At 33.0% G+C, this 27,657-nt stretch overlaps 1 protein-coding gene across 41 annotated transcripts in view; it reads left to right on the top strand.

Annotated features, from left to right (window-relative positions):
• Positions 1-27,657, top strand: part of RIMS2 (regulating synaptic membrane exocytosis 2) — a 577,313-nt gene that overhangs the window by 400,092 nt on the left and 149,564 nt on the right. For 4 of the 41 annotated variants that reach the window (XM_081816378.1, XM_081816375.1, XM_081816382.1 and 1 more), the window contains 2 exons: positions 3,366-3,398; positions 25,173-25,273. The exons of 26 other annotated variants lie outside the window; for them this stretch is intronic. In XM_081816378.1, coding sequence (XP_081672504.1) covers positions 3,366-3,398; positions 25,173-25,273 — 134 coding nt within the window. Of the gene's footprint in view, positions 1-3,365; positions 3,399-25,172; positions 25,459-27,657 lie in introns of those variants that run through there. 11 more of the 41 variants (XM_081816376.1, XM_081816379.1, XM_081816377.1 and 8 more) reach the window with 8 other exon arrangements.

The raw sequence follows: 27,657 nt of genomic DNA on the forward strand, positions 1-27,657 counted from the left end.
TATATATATATATATATATATATATATATATATATATATATATATATATACACTATAGTATACTATAGGACAAAGCATTCTGTTAAAGATTCCTGACAATGAAACAGAAGCCTTAATACTTTAAAATAGAACTTTCATATAATTAAAAACTAATCATATTATGAGGGCTACTACAGTATATATATATATATATATATATATACTATAAGTGGTGAAATGATATTATGGGGCTTATGAAGTATTCATCATATCTTATAAAGGTCTTTTTTGATATAATATATGAAAATATTTTATTTCTCCTTTGTTGGCTCATATGATGGAAAGAACCAAAAAAAAAGAAAATACTGTATATTCTCTCTGCAAAGTCTTTATATTTTCTAAGTCTAAAACTAAAACTACGATTCAGCCATAACTATGACAGTAATGGATACCAAAGAGAGGGTATACTTTTACTATCCTTAACTTCTTACTATCTTACTATACTATCTACTATCCTTAACTTCTTACTGGTTGTTGGTTAAAGGAAGCGTTAGAAAGAGTTCTCATTAGAACGGACATTAAAACAGCACTGAAAAGTAGAATGTTTGTGGCATAGTAATGATCAAAGGAAAAGTAGAGAGATAGGAATTGTGGAGGCAGTTACTCTTAGCTTCTTCAAGGCTTACAGAAGTCTGCAGTTCATTTCAGTTGTATATGTGAAGTAAGTATTTACAGTTTATTGCCATTTAAATAAGACCTGGCTGCTTAAATGATGCTGACTATAAGTTTTTCTTTTAAAATGAGGCTGTTTTAATACAAATAATGTATAATACAAATTCTAACAACCAGGAAGACAAGAAAGCCAATTTTTAAAAAAATATATTTGGTATAACTAAATTTTTGAGATTTTATGATTTAAAGAATATTCTACCTGCTGATTGAAATTGAGTGATTTTTACATAAGATTGGTTATGACCTATTTATTAATGGATCATCTTCACATAAATGATGGAAAAATGATTTAATGGGAACTTTCAGTTAGTAGTGAGATCATTGTCAAATCTTTCATTTTCATCCTTTTATGTAATATAAATTTTGTATTATTTTATTAAAAAATTAAATTACCAGTGCTAAGTGTTATCATATTTCTCACAAGAGTAAAAACATTAGTGAATTACTTGCATAGTTGTGGCAGTTACCTTTTTGTAAAAAAAAATTCTAACTAAATACTATATAATAAAATGTCCAGATCAGGTGCCACCATGAGATTTTTTTTGTTTTTTCTTTGCTTGACTTTTTATTTCACGTGTTTTTATTGGGTCATATAGCATCTGGTAGAAAGAAAGTTGACCTGGTAATCAGGAGACCTCTGTTCTATTTCTGGTTCTGCCACTGAACTTGTTGTGTGACCTTGGGTAAGTCACTTGAACTCTGTGTGCCTCTGTTATTAATGAATGGATGAGTGGAGAAGAATTTTGAATGTTTTGAATCTATATAACATGAAGAACATTGCCTCAATGCCATTTTAAAGTAATTCAAGATACAGAAAAATGCTAGGTAGAGAAAGAGCTTCACTTATTTATGTTGTGTTTACATTTTCTGCAAAAAATAATAGTAATAATAATAAAATTTTTTCTTAGAGAAGGAATATACCTAAGCAGTCATTTTATCCAATTCATATCAATTTCATTTTAACATGCAATGAATTTATTTTAGTAGTATGGTAAATATGTATATAGACAAATTTTGCATATGAGAAATAATACGAGATATAATACAATTCAGAATTAAACTGTGTTATTATATCTCTGATTTTTCTATCTTCTTTGAGAAGTGGGTGGACTGGGGATGGAAAACAAAATATGACATATATCATATTAATGTATAGAGTACATTTCAGCAGGGTAATACTTTTCCTAGTGGTCAATCCTATCAACACAGCTTGGTTTGCAATATAATTATGATGAAATTTAGTGTCCAATTTTGAATAGATCAAAGATGTGCTCAAACAATAATCAAAATGACATTGTTAAATTTCAAAATGTGTCATTCCTTTACAGTTCTCTATAATTCATACTAGGATTTCTTTTTTTTCTAAGAAAACAAGTTTTGGTTATCTTAGCAATCTTTTCCTAGTGGAAAGTTTTCATTTTCTGACTATTCAAGAAAGGAGATAAATTTGTTATAGGAAAGAATCCTCTCAAGAGTTATAATTTCAATATACCAATATTCCAAGCATATTTTGATATGTTTTTCTATATAGCTCTCAAAAACTATGATATAACCATTGCAGAAGTGAATTTGGTGTTTTGATTTAAGAATTTTATGGTACCTGACTCAAAACTAAGTATGTGATTAAATGGGAGATTTTGGTTTTGTATTACTGTGTTTATCTGTGTCAGTCATACTAACTCACTAATATCTTTGGAAGAATTTTTTTTCCTAGAATGCTGAGTTTAGCAGGTATTTCCTGCTTTCAATCACTGTATAAAATGTCTTCTGAACTCCACTAGCAGTGGAGAAAGAAGTGTTTTCCAAAATGTGTGCCATATCTATTATAGTAGATGTTGGATTTTGATGGGCAAATTTGAATAGAGATGTCCGTGATGTGTTATGTGGCGTCTGTAAGAATTTTCCGAATAAATAGGTATTATAAGGGAATATGATCAAATAAGATTTGTCTAAATTTAAGGTTCATTGAATTTTTAATATTTAGATAAAGCCATATATTTCAGCTACTCTTTTTATAATGAATCTTTTAGTTGTTACTCTCTATATTTTATAATATAATGTTTTATGGTAATATTTTGCTGTAGTGAAGTAATTTGGTGGAATATTGGCCTGATGGCCCATGTGTGCACTCATCAATTTGGGAAACTTGAAAGACATAGAAATCTGTTGGAACTATTTTTAATGTTCTTTTTAAAGTTTATTCAATTAAGTTATTTTCTTTAAATGATAATTAAAAATTCTAAAAGCATTTTCACAGGTTTTAAATGGACTCAGGAATGTCTTGAACAATATGGTCATACAAGTAACATTGTTTTCACTAATGGTATCTTTCTTCAGCGTCAGTGTTCAGGATTGGCTGTCTATAAATAATCGTAAACTTTTGAATCTTCTTTATTTCTACACTAACTTTATTTTTCTGATTCTGCTAATCCATAATAGCTTAACCAATTCTCCGTCAGTTCTTCCGTATTCTTTTTTTTAATTTTTTTTAATATGGTACGTATTTTATTATATCTTCCCTACAACTGTGTACAGGATTCTTTCTCAAAATGATTTGGGGCCCTTTCCTTCAGTGTCACTTTTTACCTGTTGAGTACATCCACTCACACTCATCTCCTTTGTCTATGTCTGTCCATAACACGATGTGACCACAGAAGAAGTGGACTCCACAAGGAGAAGACATGCAGGTCTGTCTCTTCTACTGCTTTTCTTTGTTATTTTTTCATGTATCTAACTTGTTTTAGAAATTTTTTACTATTTTTTATTCATTTCATAATTTTTCATTTTCCTCTAATATAAAAAAATGTTAAATCTTGCAGGCATTTTTATTTCAGGTAGTAGTATATTCAACCTTTAACAGCAACTGCTCCAATTAGATTGATAAAAATAAAATGATTAATTTTTATGTAATATGTGTGTGTATATATATATGCATATATATATATGTGTGTGTATTTTTTCCATAATGGGTAACTAACTCCAGATCCAAATATATATGTATATATGTTTATACATATATACATATAGATATATAGTATTTAGCCAGTGAGATTAAATTAACAAACTGATCATATTTCATTCTTCAACTTATTTTAGACTTAAACCTTGTTTTCAACTTTATTTTACATAATTCTAAAAGTATTTTATTTTTATCATGAGTTCTGCAATGTGCTAGACATGTGGAGAACAGTGAAGATCTAATGCATGTCCTAAACAAGCTCTCAATACCACTGAGGAGTTAAAATATGTGGGTAACGTGCTGTGTTAATGTGCCAATATGGATGATTCTAGCAACATGGTCTACAAAGATATAAAGTTAAATAAAATCTGTTTCAGCTAGATGGCCAGAAAAGGCTTCATGGAAGAAATAACACTTGAACTGAAACTTGAACATTCATTCAACACTCGTTTATTATGCGCACGGTGACATGGTCCTGTTCTAGGTGCTGGAAATAACAGGACACACAAAATTGCTCCCTATCCTTGCAGGCTTTTTCTAGCGTGAGTCTGATAAGTAAATGCAATAATATTACAGGTGCTATGAGAAATCTATGTATATAGAATACAGTGGAATCATAAAGGATGGTATGATCATTTCCACCTGGAAAGTATGGATATTAGTTCAAGAAAGACTTCATAAGAAAGATAATATAATGAATTGAACATTAAAAACTAGAAAGATGTTGCCCTCGTGTAGAGAACATTTCAGTCAGAGGAAACAATATGGGAAAAATGACTTCCAACAAGTTCAGCCAAAAGTAGGCAGGGGAGGGTTTCTGAAGATCATGTAGCATATTGAAACATGTAAAGCAAGACAGGAACAAGATCAGATATTTTTTCCTAGAAATATTGCTGTGGAAGCTATATAAAAAAATGGACTAGAGCAGTAAAAGCAGAAAAATCATTTATGAGGCTATTGAACAGATCAGTAAAGAGATGATAATGGGCTCACATAAGGTATCAGTAGCATAGGAAATTGATACATGAGAAGTTATATAAAGATGTAAAATCTGTAGGACTTAGTCACTGATTGGATATTGTTGATGCAAGAAAAGGAGAGAATAAGATAATTTCAGATGGCTTAAATGTATGGATAGATGGTGGCATATTTTGTCAGGATAAGGAATGTAGGTTGAACAAGTTTTAGGGAAAGAAATAAAAGAATTCAGTTTGAGGATGGGTTGAATTTGACATTCCTTTGGAAATTCAGGTATGGCTATCTAATAGAAGTGATTGAATGTATGGGTCTGGAAACTCAGCAGAGAAGTCTGGGCTAGAGACATAGAATAGAGTATCAGCACTTAACTGATTCCATTGGAATGAATGGAATTGTCAGAAGCATATGAAGAATAAGAAGAGAGCCAAGAATCACATTTCTGGGGTTACCAACATTTATTTACATTCAAGGAGTGGATGAAAGAACTAGAGCCGGAAAACCATGACAAAAAGAACTTTTGAAAGACAGTAGCGTATCCAGAAAGGAACAGAATTCAAGAAAGGAAAGTGTTTCAAGAAGGGTATACTCATCAGAAAAATTCAAGAGAAGAACAAATATTGTTAAATGACAAAACTAACCAATAACGATCTTTGCCTAATTGGTGTTAGTGAAGTTGTGGAGGGTGGAAGCCAGATGGAAGAGAAGGAAAGAGAGATCTAAAAGAAAAAAAAAAAATGAAGATGATTGTAGACTAGGTGAATGAATGAATGGCTTGGGGGAAATTATAAAATGAAGAGTAGCTACCCTAGGGCTACAAGAGAGAGCTCACCAAAGATATGTAGAAAGATGATAGTTTAAGTGAAGAACTTAAATTTGTGATGGCATTGGTTCTCTAATGTGTGATTGACTCATTAGCACACTTCAGATAAATTATTGGAAGTTTGTGGGCAGTTATAGTAGAAAGAAAAAGAGGATGTTGAGGGTGGCTGGCAAGGAAGGCATTTAAAGTAATGTCCAAGGGTGCCTGGGTGGCTCAGTCAGTTAAGCGTCTGCCTTGGGCTCAGGTCGTGATCCTGGTGTCCCTAGGGTCAAGTCCCGCATTGTGCTCCCTGCTCAGCAGGGGGGTCTGCTTCTCCCTCTACCCTTCACCCTACTTATGCTCTCTCTTGCTGTCTCTCTCTCTCTCAAATAAATAAATAAAATCTTAAGAAAAAAAAATAAAGTTTTGTCCAAGATAGATTAGGGAAGTCGCTAGTCATGTGAAATCATGCGGTCTTGTTAAATCATGTTCAGATGCAGAGTTTTCCGTGAACTGGAAGAGAAGGGGTTCAATGAAAGAACAGGAATTTGTAGAAATATTCAAGGCTAATGGAGGCAAATCGAGAAGGTTATTTTCAGAGACTGATTTAATGATGCTTAGAGGTTTTCAGATGTTAGACAATTCCGAGTAATATAAAGATACAGGGTTTGGTCCTGGGAGTGAATTTCTGAAGTGGAGCATGGATTACAGTTTGGAAAGGAAAGGAAAGTAATAAATTTTGATGTAGAATTTTTATATAGGCATTGAAGTCCCTGATAGCCTAAGTTTGACTGGAAATGGATGAAGGAAATTGCCCAGAAAGAAGACAGTAGCAGCAAGGAAGTATAATGATATGAACATAAAAGGAGTAAATTTTATATGAAATTAGAAAAGTAAGAATGTGGAAGCAGCAGACCAGATCTAGAAGAATGCTGATCCCACTTCCGGGATTCCATATTACTTAAAGTATAAGATTTGGGGCAGTTTCTCCTCAAAATGTTCCTGACAGAGGTAGTATTCTTGTGGAAAAGTCAACTTTCCATTCAGGCTAACAGGGTGAGATGGGGACTCAGATGAGGCTGAGAATGCATAAGATTTAAGTAAAAGCAATCGGGCATCAGAATTCACAGTAGAAAAGATTAGGATGTGGGAAGGAATGAGGGAAAAATTAGAGAAAAAAGCTCAGGATAGGTGTGGCTGAGGGTACAAATCAGAAAATGTTGAGAAAAGAATAGGTGCTAAGATAAGGAAGAAATGAACTATTGAATATGGTAGGGGAGAAAACACGGAGAAAAATAGAGAATGTAAGCTAAGCTTTGGAAGGGGGAATTCAACAGATTGAACAAAGGAATCTCCATGATAGGCATAAAGGTAAAAGGAAAGTACTTAGTTGAGGGAGTTTGAAAATTAGGAAGAGGAGAAGATTGATAAAGGAAGCAACTTTTCTTAAGAAAAAAATCAGTGCTATCTAGGACATATGTGGAATGGTTAAAATACAGAGGAAAGAGAATTTTGTTATGTTCAAATATCAGGTCCTAAATTACTTTTAATTTTTACCTAAACATAATTTGAAGTCTTTCTTAGTGTAAACTTTAAAGCTGCAGTCGTAGCTATAGATCTACAACACTTACTTTCCGTCTGGTGGGAGGAAGCTGGAGTGAGCTTTCTCAGTTCTAGTTGTAGACTCCCAACACTTTAAGTGGGGATTTGATCTTATTAACTAGCACTGAATTTAGGATTCCACAGACTCTCCAAAGCCTAGAGATAAATGAAGACTAATGCATTCCATTCCAAGGGAAGTATGAGTAAGGAGAGAATTATAGAGAAGATAGTAAGAAGAGCTTCAGAGAAAAAGGAGATAATTTTAGAAAACAGTAAATTTTGTGACAAGCAATCCAGAATGGATTTCCAACTATTTAATAAAAGTTAGATGAAGCTAAAACTTTTCAAAAACTGACTGGAGACTTGACCAGTAAAATAATATCTTTATTAAACTATCATCACATCTCTAATGAATATGTAAGTTGGTTATTTCTCTGTATCAAACACCACCTATTAATACTTCAAGCCAAAATGTGATGGGAAAATAATTTCATAAGGCTAATCATTTTCCTGACATATTAAGTTGAAGTGTGTATTTTACATTTTACACCACAAAGGACCTTCACATCTGTCAATAGGTCCAAATATGGTCATTGCAACACAATTCTACACAGTGAATGAAAGAATGGAGTTTGATCACACATTTTGAAGTGGCAAACCCCCCCCCCCCCACTAATTTTAGCCCTTGCAAATAATAACTGAGTTTCTTTTAAATGAGAAGTAGTGAGTTTTATTAGGGCTTACACTTTTCCTCTTACTCTTAAGAAATTTCATATGACAATTTTATTTTTTTTAGATAATTGTAAAACAGATCTTAGAGACCATTTGAAAGAGAGCTAATGATACAAAGGGATTTTAAAAATACTGTTCGTAAGTTCCATAAAATAACATCTGCTCATGTTTTTGAATTCAAGTTTTAACTACACAAATTTTCAGAATTACTCCTAGACCTGGTCTAGAGCATCTAGCGATCTTAGTGCTTGTGTAATATATGTCTTACTCCTAAGGAGATCTCAAAAACAAAAGATGTTTTGTCAGCCATATTTCTTATTAATTACTTAGGTAAATTATTATATTATAATACCAATTATTATTATGTTAACTAGCTTCTTACATTATTATAGTTGGTTCTGTGCTACATCAAGAGTTTTGGAAAATATATTTAAAAATTTCTATTTCAGACTGGTCCATTGGTCTGCCAGGTACTAATGTTAATTTGAAAAGCTTAACAATTCAAGTTGAACAGATTTTAAACACTTCTTAATAAAAATACAACTGGGAATAAATAACATGTCCTTTGCATTGTAATTATACTTTTCTAATTTTTTAAAATTTATTTTTAATTCTTTTAAAAATTTTCCAACATTTTTGAGATATAATTGGCATATAATATTGTATTAGTTTGAGGGGGCACCTGGCTGGCCCAGTCAGTAGAGCATGTGACTCTTGATCTCAGGGTCATGAGTTCAAGCCCCACGTTGGGCATAGAGATGACTTAAAAAGACAAACATTGTATTAATATTAGTATTAGTACAACACCATGATTTGAATATGTATAAATTATGAAATTATTTCCATAATAAGTTTGGTTAACATTCTATAATTCTTAATAAAATTATTACTTCACTTCCTGTTAGGGTTAGCTAAGGGAAAGTTTTCAAAATTAATACAATTACAGTATTGTTTTTAGCATTAAAACAGTTCCTCTTTTTTGCTTTATTTTTGTGATTATCCTGAATGTTGCCCCTTGAGATATGTTAGTCCAAACCTGCATTTCAGTTTTTATCAGATTTGGTTGGCATATATGCCATGTTCTGAATGCTTTCACTTGACATCTTGTTCTACTTGTGTTATATCCTAAAAGGTAAAGAGAAGTAACATTCATTGTAGGGGAAATTTACTATATCTATGAATATGTACACATATAAACATGTATATAAGCTGTTACTGAAATTTCCCAAAATCTTTCAATTATTGATTTATTATCAGTCTTATCATTACACACAGATTCTACCCATTTTTAGGTATTTTCTGTGCATTGATTCTATCCTACCTATATTTAATGAACTCTGTTATTGATGAAAGTCTGACATAGATACTCAAGATTTGCTCAGTCATGGAAACCATAACTCTGTAGTATACTGAAATTCTACTAGAAAATGTAGATCAGTCAGTTCCTAAGGAGGAATGGAGTGTTAACTCCCTCTTCCTTACTGTGCTGGCTACCTTAGATGTTACAAGAGACACAGCAGCTTGGAATATTTTATGTAAGTTTAAGTTTAACGTTTTATTAAGTAGTATTGTGCTATTTTAACCAAAAAAGTATCAAATGAAATATGAGTATATGTGCATATATATAAAAACATATCACATCTATATGAAAGCTCCTATTAATAAAGTATAATACTTAAGACTAATTCCCTAAAGCATATAAATACTCAAATATAAAAGGAGAGTTTAGAAGGTTCTTGGAACTTGTAATAATAGGGATAGCCACACGTGGAATAAGAATGGTCTTGAGTATTTCTTCCTTGTGTGGTTGGTGTGAGGGAAATTGAAAAAATTATTAGAATAGATTATTAGAAAATTAATATGAATAAAAGATTAATATAATAGATTTTTAGAATAGGTGTCAAGAGAGCTAGTTTTAGCTTTAGTCTTGCTACGGAGCTCTGTGATCCTAGACACATAATTTCAGATCTTTGGGTTTCAGGTATCTCACTTTTAAATTGGGGTTTGGAATGCATTGTTTTTTAATTTTTTTATGGATAGAAAATTCCATCTGCCTTGGAAGATACATCCTGAATTTGAGATGTTACCTTGCACTCTGAATACTGTAACATTTTATTTTACCTTGGCCTATTGTCCACCTTAGCTCTCTTTCCTGAAAATTTCAGTTATTGAGGAAAGTATTTGTTCCTATAAGAAATGTTAGCCTGAGAGGCGCCTCGGTGGCTCAGTCGTTAAGCGTCTGCCTTCGGCTCAGGTCATGATCCCAGGGTCCTGGGATCTAGTCCCATGTCTGGCTCCCTGCTCAGCGGGGAGCCTGCTTCTCCCTCTCCCACTCCCCCTGATTGTGTTCCCTCTCTCGCTGTGTCTCTCTCTGTCAAATAAATAAATAAAACCTTAAAAAAAAAAAAAAGAAATGTTAGCCTGAGAAGCAATATTAGAGCACAGACTCTGGAACTAGACCACCTGATCAGCCCCACCACGTATTTGCTGGGTGATCTGGACAAAGTTGCTCTTTGTAGATTCCTCAGATTCCTCCTCTCAAAAACAGGGATAATAATAGTACATCAACGGGTTATTGTATGGATTAAATTCATTAATATATGATCGTAAATCACCTAAAAGCAGTGTCTGGTACTTAGTAGGCACTGTATAAGTGAAACTAGTATTTTTTTTAATTTTATAAAATACATTAAAAACCAGAATTTTTATTTTGAGTCGGGTATATTGAAGCCCAGGCATTTTGATGGGTGGTCCTTCATTCTATGATACAGAATTAGTTATTTTTGTTATGTGCATCACAAATATCTTCTACTAGCTTGTGACTTCCGGTTTAGGACATGGCTGCCATACAAACCCGAGCATCAGAACTGCTGCACCCAGACTGGAGAGCTTTGTCATTTCTGGGACAACAGAGTTGGGTAGAAATCAAGAACACTGAAATCCGATCGGTCTGAATTCCAATCCAGTTTCTGTCACCCACTAGGGATGTGACTTGGGGCTGCAGTTAGATTAAAGGGTTAATTATGTTTTAATGAAAGCATAAAAGAGCTTTTCTCTGAAAAGAGCAGGACTTTCTAAGAATAAAATAAATACATTCCTAAGTAATGAAATTTGAAAACAGACTTGACTACAGTGTGACAGGTATAAACTTCAGAATCTCAAAATCAGCATAAACAAATTAAAAGGCAAACAACAAACTGGGAAATTTGCAGCAACTCAGAGTATTAAGAGCCTTAACATCTGATTCACTCTGACAAATGAATTATGTAGTCTGTAAAACTCTAATAGAAAAATGGGCAAAAGACATGTACAGACATTTCACTAAGCAAGAAATTTAGTGGACAGTAAATATATAAAAAACATTTCATTCCAATATAACCAAATAGATGACTTTTTAAAAAATGAGATACTGTGTTTCATCTGTTTAAAAAACACCACTTTAATGCTGGTGAGAATGTGATCCACAAGTGGCGGCATAATTTAGTATAATTTTCCTAAAAAGTAATTTTCCAATATAAATCAAGAGCCTCAAAAATATTCACAGACTTTTGACCTGGTGGAAATAGAGTTCAGATAAAAATGTATGTACCAGAGTATCACTAAAGCATTATTTGTAGCGATGAAAAGGATGTTACCATGAATGTTGAATAATGGGGAATGGCTGAATTATGATACATATGCAGCCATTTAATTGAATAATTTTATTGCCATAGAAATTAGAAACACTTATTTCTATATTTTTTTGTAATTTGAAAAAAATTGGAAGTGATAATATCTGTAAGGAACTTGTCACAGAGTTCTTTCCATACTAGAAAGTAAAAAAATGGTAGTTCCTATTAACTACTGAAACCAATTATGCCAAAAATTTCATTTTCAGACAGATATATAATGTAAACAATGAATAATAAAGGTGAGTCTTTATTTAAAATGAGAATAAAAATAAAATAGGAATAAAAATCCAAAGCAGAGACTAATAAAATGCCTGTAAAATAGCCCAATAATATGTAAACTTGGCTATGCTAGACCCAAATCCTTCTCTAGGTATCAAAATGGCATATTAAACTATCATATAACATAATTGGCTTATATAAAGGAGAGTTTATGCCTGAAATTCTTATTTTAGTGGTATAAAGGTATTTCACATCTGAAAAATTCATTTGTTTAACAAATATCTAATAAACATTTTCATATGCTAGGCCTTATTCTAGGTGCTGGGAACGTAACAGGTCTCCCCTGTCATGGAAATTATATTCTTGGGAGAGCAAATAGTCACTAAAGAAGATAAGTTTAGATTGTTATAAATACTATTCTTTAAAACCCTTATGTACTTAGTGTGAGTGGAGTGGGAAGGCATTATTTTAGATGGAGCAATCCAGGAAGTCTTTCTGAAGAGGTGATAATTTGAATTGTAGTAAGAAGAGTAAGAAGAAACAAACTATGCAAAGGAACCAGGAGATACATAAGTAATTAAGATCAATATATGGCAGATAAAGTCAGGACTTCTAAGTTCAGAAGAGGAGAATAATTTTTGCTATAAATCTTCCTTTTCTGAGAAGACATTTAAGTGTCAGCGATGGATGAGAGTTTTAAATATTCAAGATTTTCAGGGAGGTGAAGGAATAGAGTATAGCTCTGGATGGTAAAGTTGTGATTAAAATATTTTTAAAACCATTTGGGTTGAAAGGAGAGGATTCAATGTAATAAGTTAGGAATCAAGTTATTTAGTATTAACTTGTACAAAATACTAAGTATTCATTAGCACATGGTTAAAATAAGTTATGGTTGTTTTCAGATCACTTTCTCTTCGCTCATTAAAGCTCTATACTTTTATATCTATAATGAAAGCATTATAATATAAAAGGGTTGGCATGAATGCTAAATCAGTTTCATATGAAAGAGGGTAAGTTGGCATGAATAATGCTGCATTGAAGATAATTGCTAAGGGAGTTTAAATTAGATTACAATTCAACTGAAGAGAAGGATTTATTTGACATATAGATGATAGTTTCTTTTTATTAGTCTGTATGAAGGCTTCAGGGGATGGGGTGTGGGAGGTGAGAGTAAGGATGAGGAAGGGAACTGATAGTAGGAAAGGCAAAGTTTAATGGAAAGCAAAATGATAATAAGTAAAAGTGATTAGATTCATTAATCATGTGACCTAACTGATGGGGAGGTCACAGTTATAGATTCTAAGGTCATGAAGAATGTGAAGGAGGTTGATAGGCCATTTCAGAGTAATGGAATGAGAATCAGAAGGAATCTCTAAAAAGAAGATTAAATATTTAAAATGACCATATTATAGTTTAAGGTTGGGTCATAACGGAAATAAGTTAAAGTATGACCAAAAAAAAAAAAAGCCAAAGAGAAGATGATGTAGTTAGAAAAGGAAAGGGGGGAAATGTTGAAAGGAAGGAATGTTGGGGCAAAAGAGTTGAGTCGTATGTGTGTGTATGTGAAAGAGATAGAGAGAAAGACAAGAGAGAGTCCTTTAATGACTAAGTATTTCAGATCGTAAGTTTTGGAAAACAAACCAATCTCAGCCATCTACTAGTTATATGACCTTGTACAAATTTTCTAATAAGTAAAATTGTGAAAATAGTCCTCTCACATACAGTTGTACTGATTAAGTGACATGATCATAATACATGCAAAGCTCTTAGCACAATTCCCGGCATGTGCAAAGTATTATTCTTGTTAAGATCTTAATTGTTCAGGAACATTAGTATTAAGTCTCGAATACAAGATTTTAACCATGTACTCTTAAAAGCCTTGTTATATTTTATTTTCTATGCCTTGATAAAGTAAAATTAAACATTGTTGAAAAAAAATTAACAGCTAGACAGAAATCTTATCATTGGTTATCTGGGCTGGCAGGGAGAGTATTGACCACAGGTGGCACCAGCGAGCTTTTTACAGTGACAGAAATACCCTGTATCTTGATTTTGGCGAGGTTCCATGACTATATACATTTGTCAGATGTCATAGAACTTTGCACCTAAATAGTGTGAATTTTAATTTATGTAAGTATGCCTTCATAAATCTGACTTTAAAAATAACTGAAAATACACAAAATTTAAATGAATTTTTAATACATTACCCAAATAGTACTAAATATATGCTAATAGAAAATTTATTTGATCTGACACATCCCAAGCAATTAAGAGCCAAGTCCCATCCCCACAAGGGTTCAGGGGGCATGGTAATGGATGGGGTTAGCCGTTAAGTCCATAACACAGAGAGAAGAGATGACTATAGTGGTTGAACTAACAAAGGAAGGCCTAAAGCTCTGAATCTAAAGCAGTGGTCAAGAAACCAACAAAGAGTAAGAAAAGTGTTTAGGGTTGACAGTTGCAAGAACAGGCAAGACATTAACAAAGATATGGATTCTGGATATTCTAGATATTCATTAATAATAACTAAAGGAAGAAGAACAGATATGAGAAGTAATGTTAAATTGTTTTGGACAAACTGAGTTTTAGGTACTGATGGGATATTCATTTGGGGATGGCTAGGAGACAACTAGAAATGTGAATCTTAAGCTTATAGGAGAGGTAGGAGCTGAAGGTTAAGAGTCTTCAGCAGTCAAACATTTTGGATAATTAAGTCACTGTGGTACAAATTATTTTAACCATAATTGAGTTTAGGACCCATTATAAGTACAATTTTTATTTCTAGTTTACAGATTGAAAAATTAAGGTACAGGTCAGTTAATAACTTATTCCAACCATTTGAAGCTGGAATTTAAAGCAATTGGACAAGGTAGAAGATACAGAAATGTTAAAAGCCAAGAAGCTGGGACATGTGCAGTGAATACCATTAGAGAACAATGCTAAATGTCTAGAAAAAGGAGAAAAGGAAGAGAGGAATTCAGAAGCAGAGATTTAATATCAACAGAGACCAACTCATTCTAGTTTGCAGTTTTATTTAGGATCCTCAGTGTAACTCATATTCCAGTGTGAGAATTTGGAAGGTTGAATGACGTTCAGCCTTGTTTCTAGCTTGGGCTGGTCTCTCCTGGTGTCTCCATCGAATCCTATCTGTCTCTGAGAGACATCCTACCTAACTTTTATTCCTCTTTCTTCTCAGTATTGAACAGAAGCATTTCAGGAGATGTCCCTATTCGGGAAACATTTAGGATGCGTTCCTTTGAATTCTGAGGGAGTATTAAACTGCAGGACATTAGTCACTCTGTATGGTTCTTCTAATTCCCTTGACTGATGACAGTCATCATGAGCACCTATGGAAAAAGATAAACAGCTTGATATCCAAGCATGAGTATTATTTAAAATCTCTATATTTAGGGGGACGCCTGGGTGGCTCAGTCAATTAAGCGTCTGCCTTCGGCTCAGGTCATGGTCCCAGAGTCCTGGGATCGAGCTCCGCATCGGGCTCCCTGCTCAGCAGGAAGTCTGCTTCTCCCTCTCCCTCTGCCTTCTCCCCACTGCTCATGCTCTCTCTCTCAAATAAATAAAATAAAATCTTAAAAAAAAAGATCTCTTTGTTACCTTCAAAAATATTTATGTTATCATTTTAATGCCATAGTTAATATAACTTAGTTTTTAAGTTTTTATTTAAATTCCTGTTAATTAACATACAGTGTGATATTAGTTTCTGGTGTATAATATAGTGATTCAACACTTCCATACATCACCCAGTGCTCATCACAACAAGTGCCCTCCTCAATTCCCATCACCTATTTAGCCCCCTCCCCCCTTCTCCTTTCTGGTAACCATCCGTTTGTTCTCTGTAGTTAAGAATCTGTTTCTTGTTTTCCCTTCTTTTCTCTTTCACCTTTCCCCCCTTTGCTCGTTTGTTTTGTTTCTTAAATTCCACATATGAGGGAAATCATATGGTATTTCTCTTTCTCTGCCTTATTTCGCTCAGCATAGTATGCTCTAGCTCCATCCATGTCCTTGCAAATGGCAAGATTATATTCTTTTTATGGCTGAGTAATATACCATTATATATATAGCTTCTTTATCCATTCATCAGATAGATGCTTGGGCTGTTTCCATAATTTTGCTATTATAGATAATGCTGCTGTAAACTTTGGGGTGCACGTATCCCTTTGAATTAGTATTTTTGTATTCTTAGGGTAAATACCGAGTAGTGTTATTACTGGATCATAGGGTAGTTTTATTTTTAACTTTCTGAGGAATCTCCATAGTGTTTTCCAGAGCGGTTGCACCAGTTTGCAGTCCCACCAACAAGGTTCTTTTTTCTCCACATCCAATGTTTGTTTCTTGCATTTTTTATTTTAGCCATTCTGACAGGTGTGAGGTGATATCTCATTGTAGTTTTGATTTGTATTTCCCTGATGATGAGTGATGTTGAGCATCTTTTCATGTGTCTGTTGGCCATCTGTATGTCTTCTATGGAGAAATGTCTATTCATGTCTTCCACCCATTTTTAAATTGGATTATTTGGTTTCTGGGTGTTGAGTTTTGCAAGTTCTTTATATAATTTGGATACTAACCCTTTATCAGATATGTCATTTGCAAATATCTTCTCCCATTCCATAAGTTGCCTTTTAGTTTTGTTGATTGTTTCCTTCACTGTACGGAAGCTTTTTTGAATAAACAAGCTCTCACAGGAGTTTTAGAAATGCTGAAATGAAAACTAGGGCGCCTGGGTGGCTCAGTTGGTTAAGCGACTGCCTTCGGCTCAGGTCATGATCCTGGAGTCCCGGGATCGAGTCCCGCATCAGGCTCCCTGCTCGGCGGGGAGTCTGCTTCTCCCTCTGACCCTCCTCCCTCTCATGCTCTCTGTCTCTCATTCTCTCTGTCTCAAATAAATAAATAAAATCTTTAAAAAATAAGAAATAAAAAAAAATGAAAACTAAAGAAGTAGTCAGTATGAACAATATCAAATACCACAAAAATTGATTTTGGGGGGATTTATATTGTTTGGATTTCCATTTTTAGGAGTTACATACCTTAGGTCCAACATTTTGTTAATCATCATTGTCATTTCTTTTCTATACAAACTTTGTGAGATGGTTAGAATTCTTTATATAGGAAAAAATCAACAAACTAAACACATTTTCATAAGCAAAATATCTAACTAATTGAAAATCCAAAATTTCACCATGTGTTTGGAATCATACCATGACTATTTTTTAAAAAGAATTTAGAGTATCAATATTAAGGCTAAACACAAGTTGGAATGCAGAGATCTCAATTTTAATGTAATGTGGGCAAATTTAGATAAGTCTTTAATTATAGCACGAAGAATATACTGAGTTTCCAGTATTCATAAGAAAAAGAAATACGGGTCTCTTCCTAGAATAGGCCTCATTACAGTTTTTGTATGATGGACATTTTTATCTTTTTATGATTTAAGTTAACATTCTTAGCATTCCTAAATATACTTAAATTTCTATTTCTAAATTAACATAAATTTAAAGTTGCATTTAAATTTCTTCATGACGCTCCTCTCAAACCTTCCATGCAATCTGCGATATGTATAATAGCGGATGTAGTTGAAATATATCTCATGGCTATATTCATTAGACGCCAGATGTGAGACACAGCGGTCTTTCATAATATGTCATACCCCACCGTTATAAGATGGGGACAAGTCATATACACAGGGCAATAATATGTGCTACTCTGTGAATCATCTCTTCCTCAAGGTAGATTTTTTTCCATCAGGAAAAAGGTAGGAGATTCCAAAAGTGCTTAACACATATGGGGAATGGTTTATTAACTCAATGAATCTGACTCATGTTTCTATCTTTTCTCAGTAGTTACTGCACTTTCTCTCAGAAGCATTTTTAATAATAACCATTGTTTCCTTCTCTGAGGGACTTTTACTTGAAAATTAAGTTTATCCTATAAGATAGATCTTGTTTTTTCAGAGACAGGAATTGTGACTAACAAGTTAAAAATAACTAAGTTATTAGAAAGTTACTAATATTTTCTTTTAAACACCTCACTGTGTATAGGGGAAAAACATATACAGTAAGACAATTACGCTTGAGCTAGTCTAAAAGATCCTCCTAGTCTCCTATACTAGATCATCCTTATGATTCTTTTTGCTGGGCAAATTCTCTGGTTTAATGAACTTTTCAGTAGTGTCTATCTCTATGCCTCTCCCAGCCAGGATCACTCTTAAGATTTCTCTCTGCCTCTTTCCTCCCCCTCTTTCCTCCCTCCCTCTTTTCCTTGTCTTTCTCCTTCCCTCTCTTCATCTCATTTCTGTCCCTGTCTCTGTACACACAGACACACACACACACACACGCACACACACAGAGTAAAGTAAATTTTAATGAATGCAATACCAGGCAAATAGAGTAGGGATTTCTAGACCACTTTATACTATTTATATTAATGAAATAAATATGATAATATAAAAGAAAAATACTTAAACATTATTTGGCCTCAAAATTAACCAACCAGATAGTTTTATAGCAGAAGGAAACATAAAGAATATCTGGTCTAAGACTATTAATTTTACAGATGGTGAATTTTATGGCCAGAAAGGTAAGTGAGGTGCTTACAGTTATAAGGCTTGTGAAATCAAGACTTGAACCTAAGTCTTGTCTCTTCTTATCTTTTAAGATTTTGTTTTTAAGATTTTGTTCATTCCTATGTATCATAAGTATACCCATTACCCTAAATCTGGATAGTCCCAAAGTCCCATCAACTCTGTAATGATTATCTGCACTACACTCTCCATACACAAAACCCTGACTTTCCCCTATAGGCCAAACATATCCCAATTTTATTTTTTTTAAGATTTTATTTATTAATTTGACAGAAAGAGACACAGCAAGAGAGGGACACAATTGGGGGAGTGGGAGAGAGAGAAGCAGGCTTCCTGCTGAGCAGGGAGCCCGACGCAGGGCTCGATCCCAGGATCCTGGGATCATGACCTGAGCCAAAGGCAGATGCTTAACGACTGAGCCACCCAGGTGCCCCCAAACATATCCCGATTTTAAATGTTAAAACCTAAAATGGTGCTGAAATCCAAGTCTTCTGAATGATAAAATCTCAGTAATTCTGTTCACTGAATTTAGATGTCAAAAACAGATATACTCTTTTTCCGTAAATACTAGGTCACTCCTAATAACATATGTCCTAAAGTAGTCTGAATATCAGCTTCTTTTGATGATAGGGAAAGGACTCTGTGCCATTTGCCAGAGCATCTCCTTTGAAGTATTATTTAATGAAGATGGTAGAGAGTTAACAGAGAAATAGCAGACAGATACACACAGCAACAGGTAACCTAAATATCTAAAATAGGTTGTCAAAGTTTGGAACATACTTTAAAAACCTATGAGCTTCAAGGTAGTACAATAGTTTTGTAAGTTTCTAGAGCCTTTATGTTTCAGTTAATTCCATGTTTCACTTAGGCACATATAGAGTTCAGTCTTCCTACATTCCTAGGAGCAAAGGAAAGATCATTTTAGAAGCAAACACATTATAAACCAAATCACATTATATTTTCTTTCGTTCCCAGTGTGTTAGCTCCTAGTAACCACAGTAGAAACATCCTCAAAATGGATTGATTTGGAAATAAGTATTCCTCAAAATTTGTGTACCTTAGTTGCCCGGTTAAGATTAAGTGTGTTTGAGCAAAGGGAAAAGAAGAGAGAGAAAGTCAAACCAAGAAATAGACTCAACTATAAGAACAAACTGATGGTTACCAGAAGGAGGTGGGCAGGGGGATAGGGGGAATTAAGGAATGTGCTTGTGATGAGCACTGGGTGTTGTATATGCACTATATTGTACACCTGAAACTAATATTATACTGTATGTTAACTAACTGGAATTTAAATAAAAACTTAAAGAAAAAGATTAAGTTTGTTTACACTTTAAAAGAAAATGCTTTTGGGGGCATCTGGGTGGCTCAGTCATTAAGCCTCTGCCTTCGGCTCAGGTCATGATCCCAGGGTCCTGGGATCGAGTCCCACATCGGGCTCCCTGCTCAGCGGGAAGCCTACTTCTCCCTCTCCCACTCCCCCTGCTTGTGTTCCCTCTCTCTCTGTCAAATAAATAAAATCTTAAAAAAAAAAAAAAAAAGAAAGAAGGAAAATGCTTCTGTTTGCCCCAGTACTGAAGTGGAAATAATCTGGTACATAATTTATAATTTTTATCTCAATATTTATTTCCATACTTTTTAAATTTAACTTGTTCCAATGTTTGTTATTCTCTGTGTTGCATGTATTTAAACAAATAATTTAGCTAACAAAAGTGTACTTTTTATGAGTTTCTAGTATATAATAAAGTTTTAGTATTAAAAATCAAAATTTATTAAGTGATTATGAAGAAATCATTTTAAAGGAACTTCGAAAAATTTTGTTGCATAGTTTCTTAAGTCCCACTTTTGAAAAACCTGAGAAGGAAAATTTTAAAACATGCCAGGTCACTTTTTAATATTCATAAAATTTGAAAAGATCTGTACTTTATTACGTTTGGAAATATTTCTCATTATACACCATTTTCAATCAATACACCCAAATGCTTTTATTTAACAAATAAATATATATCTCTAAGATAAATTAAGCAATGAAAAAATAAATATATATCCCTTAGATAAGTTAAGCAATGAATGGTTGTATATTTGCATTTTAAAAATTATTTGACATTTATTTCCAAAGCACTTTTATAGAATCACAACAAAAATACAGGTTTTCAAACTGAATAATTTGTCCTTTTTCACAAAAACACTATGTTTTGTGTTTTTTAAAGTAATATTTTTCTTCTGTATAGTGCCTTTGTGGGCATTTTATAAACTATATATTAACCCAAATAAGAAAACAATAGCACTTAATTTCAATAACCAGCAATAACTGCTAACATTCTAGTATGTAAATCTTAATTTTTTTCCCTCTCTTTGTCTTTTGTATAGGTTATGTGTATATATATCTTTATGAATATATATATCATTTTTTAAAATTATAGTTTATAAACTATAGTACTATATCACCATTTAATCTGTTTTATAATTACTGATTGCAATGTCTTTATGTTACATTTATATGTGTGAATGTACATGCACATCATATGCATTCTTTTTCATGGATGCATCATAGTATTCTGTAGATACACCACAAGTACAATTTACTAACACCTATTGTTGGTGTTAGTAAATTGTTGGACATTTAGAATTTCTTTTCCTAGGCCTTTACAATTTTCAAACAGGGTAGCAATAAATACACTTGTATGTACATCTTGCACATTGATTTCTTTAGGAACAATCCTGGGAAGTGAAATTTCACATTCAAATATATGACCATTGTAAAGCCTTTTGATACACAGTACCAAATATGTTGTATTTTTAAGCAATTTACTTTGTATCATTGTACATCAGGTACTTTGGAAAACATTCATATAAATGACCATCAACTTTTTGTCAAAAGCTGTCAATGACTGTCAATCTGAAAAACAAATTTTTTCACAGTTAACAGGTATTGAAAGACAGTTAAAATATTCAATAAAAGTCAAGGACAATATTTTCTTTTTGAATTGCTTGGCCTTTGAAAATAATAATGTAACAAAATATTACATTTCTTTTATCTCATATACATTTTTATTTATTCTTATTTATCTCATTATATCTTATGTAGTCATTTTAACAATTTCTATTCCAGTCCTCTGACTAGTGAAAGACATTAATAAGTTATTTTTATAGTCTATCCTACTGAAACTAGAAAATAGACAGAAGGAACGATGCTTTCTCCCATGTAATTGTCACCTCAAAGTGGGCAAGTAGCGATTGCATACACTTTTTCTTTATTGCACTTTATTTGGTACATACGTTTAAGTAATATACTTCTTTAATCTTAATCAGAAAACTGTCTCACATAATATTTTGTTTTATGCTCAGATTCCATTTAGTGTATCTCTGTGTATTTTATGAAAATCAATTAGATTTGTTAAAGCTACACTTCGGCCATATTGTCATCAAGTGTTTGGGGAGTCTCAACAGAAGACAGTTTTATATTTCCTATGATGGATCTCTTTACCAGTAGGATACTTTTCTCTCTACGGATATCATTGTTTGTGAAGTGTTTTCTTTATGAGAATAGGTTGATAAAAATGTAGAAAAGCAATGGAAGACTTCATAGGAGCCAAATAGTTTTGGAGAGAGGAATGTCTGGTTACTGTTTGTCCTAAGGATAGCCTCCTAGAAGAATTTAAAGTTGTAAGTTAAAAGTATATTTACTGAAGTTTGTTGACTGTATATCAAATAAGGTGGTCACTTGAAATTTCATTAGTTAAGGTGCTAACAAAGAATCTTTCCATCTAAGGTCTGTCTATAGATGGTAATTGAGTCTGGAGATGAGAGATGTGTTTGAAATTGGAATTTAGTTGATAACATATTTAAGTAATTATATCACTCTCTCTATTTGCATCTTTGTTTACTTATAGCAAATACAAATTAATATTCTTCTTAGGCCCCCCCAATGATCTGTTAAATATAAATGATGTCCCATAAATCTGAGTCTACAAAATCTTTAAACCCTTACTAAGGAGAAAGGCTCCTTTGCAAAGCAATATTAAATCAATATGTTTTTTAAAAATTATGCTTTAATGCAGGGATCATGAAACCATGGCCCACAGACCAAATCAGGCCCGCTGCCTGTTTTGTAAATAAGGTTTTCATAGAAGAGTGACACTCATTTATGTATGCATTGTCTATACCTGCTTTCATGTTATAGTGGTAGAGTTGTGGTAGAAAATATACACTCTGCAAAGCCTAAGATACTTATTATTGGCTGTTTACAGAACAAGTTTGTCGACTCCTGCCAGTATATATCACATTACTACGGGTTATTAAAAAGAATTTGATGTAGCTTCATAGGAGGCTGATGTCCAGAAAAAAGTCTAAATATTAGAAAATGCGTATATATGTATGTATGTATGTATATATATCTATGTGTATGTATATATATTTAAATATGAATATATAAAATCTGTTCAAGCTTTTTTGTCTGTTGGTGCTATTCATATTAATATACTATCTTGCTACCATGATATCAAAATGAAACTTTTTAAAAGAACTTCCCAAACACTCAATTTAGCTAGTATCTTTAAGTACACATAATTTTTTTGATACAGGGATGGCTTTTTGTTCCATTGCCCTTGGAGAAAATAAACACATTTACCTGAGAATATCTCTTAAGGTACAAATAACTACAAAATTGTATTTTAATAGGCTAGTAGACATTTATACTTCACTGTATTTCACATTCATATCATGGAGGCACTCACTTGATTTTATGTATCATTCAATTTATATCAATATGACACATATCCCTATTTTTTAATTTGGCACAGACTTAATCAAATCATTATTAAAACGAGACTCTTAAAAGGAACAAATTGCCTCACTTTATTGAATAGTTGACTTAAATTTGCTGTTATACTTAGAGGTCATGTAATATAGACTCTTTATACATTCTTTTACTTAGGATTTTTTTGAAATTTTTTCTTTTTTTACTCTTTATTTTAAATTAATCGGTTTTTACTTAAAATTTGTTACCAACAAGAATTTTCTGATATACAATGAGATTTTTTTTCAGAATAAGTATTAAAATACTTATTTTTTTTTTAACTTAGCAAACAGGCACGGTTTTATTTTTTAATTTAAATTCAATTAGCCAACATAGAGTACATCATCAGTTTTTGATGTAGTGTTCAATGGTTCACCAGTTGTGTACAGCACTGTTTTTAATCCAAAACAAAGTCATGCATAAACAAAAACTCTAATCCCAAGAGGTACTTCATTTAGCTCTGCTATTATGTATCTTCAACCAGATCATGGAAGACATGGAGCTCAATGTCTTTGTCTCTTAGGTGAAGTGGTTGAACTATAGGACACCTAATGTCTCTGCCATCTCTCAAGCTACTACTGTTTGTCATATGACTAAGTCAAACTGCTGAATCAAAGTTTTTCAACCATTTCAGCACTCTAGGCAGATACACCCACAGAATCAGGATTCTGGCCAAGTACTTTAATATTATAATGGACAGTGCTGGAAAACAGAGGCTCTTCAAAGCAAAACTTTACCTTTACTATTCTAGACATGGCTTCTGAAGGATCTTCCTAGTTTCTTTCTTTGTTTTTTTTTTTAATTCTTATGTTAATCCCCATACATTACATCATTAGTTTTAGATGAAGTGTTCCATGATTCATTGTTTGTGCATAACACCCAGTGCTCCATGCAGAATGTGCCCTCCTCAATACCCACCACCAGGTTAACCCATCCTCCCACCCCCTCCCCTCTAGAACCCTCAGTTTGTTTTTCAGAGTCCATCGTCTCTCATAAAATACTTATTTTTGAATAGACACACTTTTGTATAGAGATCTTTACTGCAGTTTTCAGGTTATGATGTTAAGCAAGGGGTATATATGTGTATGTTTACATTCCTCCCAATGCTGAGTGGTTATGAATTTACATGATGACATGTTGTAGATACCCACTTGAGCTCAGTAAGCTATGATTATTTTTCCCAGTTCGTACATTTGTAGTATACAATTGAGATTTTGTGAGCATAATCTCATTATGCATATTTATGAGAAATGGAATTTTCATATAAAATCTCTTTAATAAAAGTTATAAATATACCTTAAAAACACTTTTTCATGTTTGCTAAGATTTGCTAACTGAATTTAGTTCTTATTCTAACCAAAGTTTTTAAAGACCCTCTTGATATCTATAATTGATGCGTTTGGAGGTAGACCTGTTATAGAGAGTATTAGTCTCATTTTGTAATAGGCTTACCATCTCATTTTCTCACCTCCTTACATTTTTTTTTTCTGAAATGATTTCAGTTATACTCTGTGCCTTTATTGGCATGGTTTGTTCTCAGGAGTATTATTCCAAGTGCCTCTTTCTTGGTGCTAGTTCTAGAAAATTCAAGTTCAAAAGATCCATATGTAAGCTTGGACAACCTACTTTTTAACACATGGGCTAATTTTATGGTAGTTTCTAAACACAATTGTAAAATTGCATTTGAAACCAGTTAGACTTACAGCTATTTTTCAGTAAATAAATCAAATCCTGATGAATTACAAGCCAGTTTTTATTTATAGGATTACTATTGTCAAGTTTATGTGCTGTCAAATATATTCTCCTGGGCATACATGTACCAGAAATGTTTTCTATCTAGTTAAGATTTGTTGTTCTGTTAAAATTCATTTACATTTTATTTAGACTAAATTTTTTTACATATTTAGTAATCATGCTTTTATTCACCAAATTGCATACTTTAAATAAATCTAAGAAATAATATGACATTTTAATTTGTATGTACTACCTTGAATGAAAGTAATATATCAGCCTAACATTTCTTCTATTATTCTATTATACATCCTGTAAGTAGGGCTCAGAAATAAGAACTGAACATTAACTTTATGGGTTTTTTTTCTACTCGATAGGTGCTATGGATATAGAGGAGAGAAATCGCCAAATGAAAATTAACAAATACAAACAGGTAGCCGGATCAGATCCCAGACTGGAACAAGATTACCATTCAAAGGCAAGACATTTTTCTTTTTAAAAGTTGTAAAATAAACAATCATATGAAACTGCTAGATTCTCTTCAACTTCTGAACGCAGATTAGTTAGACACAAACATATAATGCAATGGCCCCATGATATCAAATGCTAAAATTTATAATGTGCTTATATTCCAACTTTTAGGCATAGAAATTGTCTTATTAAAAAAGTCATTATAATAATATAGGAGATTAAAGAAATGAAACTCATAAATGATCTGAAGAACAGATCTTTTAGAATTTTTTATTTTATAGAACCTACAAGGCTCTAACACCCTCAAAAATGTTTAGGAAGAACGGCTGTGGTTTTCCCATACATAGATTTTTTTAAAAATTTTATAGCATTTTAATGGAACCTGGTTTATTAATGAGTCATTAGAACAAAATACATATTCATATGAGATGCTGTAAGTTCAAAAGTGAGCATCCTTTTGAGCTACTTTTTGGGAATAAGTTGAGGTATGAGGTCAACCAGGGAAGATTCTTGCCCTTCATTGCTTTTATATTTTCAAAACATGTTTAGGTTCGTGATATTATTCATGGTCAAAGTCATGAAAAGACTTTGCTCTGATGTACCTATTTAAGATTTAATAAGAGAATGAAAATAGCAAATTTACTCATATAACATTTAGTTACTATGTGTTCTGTGGCTTAGTAATGTGATCATTGCAATCATGTAATATTTGTGGTCTATATATTTCTGTGTATTAGAGAAAAGCAGTTTAGATTTTTATACGCTTAGATCTATTTTATTTTTACCTACTTAACCTTTAGTTCCTCTCCATTATACTCCATTCTTTGGTGAAGTCAAGACTTAGTAAGGAAAGCATAACTGGCTATATTGGATATGCATATATACGTTTCTAGTTTCCCCACTATACCACCTAACAGAGGCAGAGATTCTTACATCAGCATCATCTTCCAAATCACCAATCTCTTCCCAGAATTACACAAATACTGACATGGTGAATGTAGAATTGTTCATCACAGAGTTCTGATGTACTGGAAATGACACAGGCCTAAAGCCAGAGAAAGGTAAATTCAAGACAAATAAACAAAGCCTTGCCTTTACTCAGCGGGTCCTAAAATATATTCATTTTCTTTCTTTTTTTTTTTTTAAAGATTTTATTTATTTATTTATTTGAGAGAGAGAGAGAGAGAGAAACAGCATGAGAGGGGAGAGGGTCAGAGGGAGAAGCAGGCTCCCCGCTGAGCCGGGAGCCCGATGTGGGACTCGATCCCAGGACTCCGGGACCATGACCCGAGCCGAAGGCAGTCGCTTAACCAACTGAGCCACCCAGGCGCCCTATATTCATTTTCTAAAATAAAAATATGAATAACTTCAAATAGGCTCAGTGAATTTCATAGAAAATAGTTTTGTAATGATATAGTATTTCAGATACTACCAATCTTTTGAGCTTAATGTCAGAAATGATATCTGTCTTCCCAGGTACTTTGTCGGTATTTCTTCTTAGGGCTAAATAGATACACCTGATCTTTTGTGGCATCTCTTATACTCTCTATATATTCACTATATATAATCCAAAGACCAAGGCATGTAGTCCTAATAAAATAGGATCTTAAAACTTCTAGAAACATGTCTTCAACTAACATCAATTTTTTTTATCTCCCACTGTATTTTAGGAAAGAATGTAGATGATTTTTTAAAGTACATATAATACTCTCAATAATATTGTCAATGAAGAGATGAATATCAAGAGAAAATGAAGTTAAGGCAAAACAAAGTAACAGCAGAAGTAAAGTTTGTGAACAAAATGCATAATGTGAGACCCTATATACCTGCTGCAGGTGAAGCATGTATTTTGACTGTGAACTTCCTAAAAAGCAGCAAAGACAGAAGGGGAAACTGGGTCGGTTGTATGATTCCCATTGTTTATACAATAAAAACAAGTTCTTTAGTTGCAATTTCAATGATTCTTGTTATAGATACCTGACAGAAATTTGCTGTAGGGGGATGGACCAATGGAATACAATAGGCATGGCTCCAGATTTTTTTCAAAAAAATAAGTTTTGATGCCATTCCAATTCATAAATTAATTCTTGAATCTTCAAAGTTTTATAACTTTGAGACCAATTATTTTGGGCTGGAGAAAATTTAAATCTTGGCAAAGGACTAACTATACTAAGCAATATAATTTCATAGGTATTCTGTAAGGAAGTGGTTTTCTAAGTGTAGTCTCAGACCAGTGGCGTCATCACCTGAGGACTTCTAGAAGTGCAATTCTCTGGCCCAAGTACTTAATCAGAACTCTGGGGGTCAGGTCTCTGTGTTTTAACAAACCTACCAGGTGTACACCAAAGTTTGAGAACTGCTCTAAGGTGAGCCGCTTATAAAATTGACTTC

This window comes from Leptonychotes weddellii, chromosome 4, assembly GCF_054177405.1.
Source record: "Leptonychotes weddellii isolate Sample4059 chromosome 4, ASM5417740v2, whole genome shotgun sequence".
Classification (NCBI taxonomy): domain Eukaryota; kingdom Metazoa; phylum Chordata; class Mammalia; order Carnivora; family Phocidae; genus Leptonychotes; species Leptonychotes weddellii.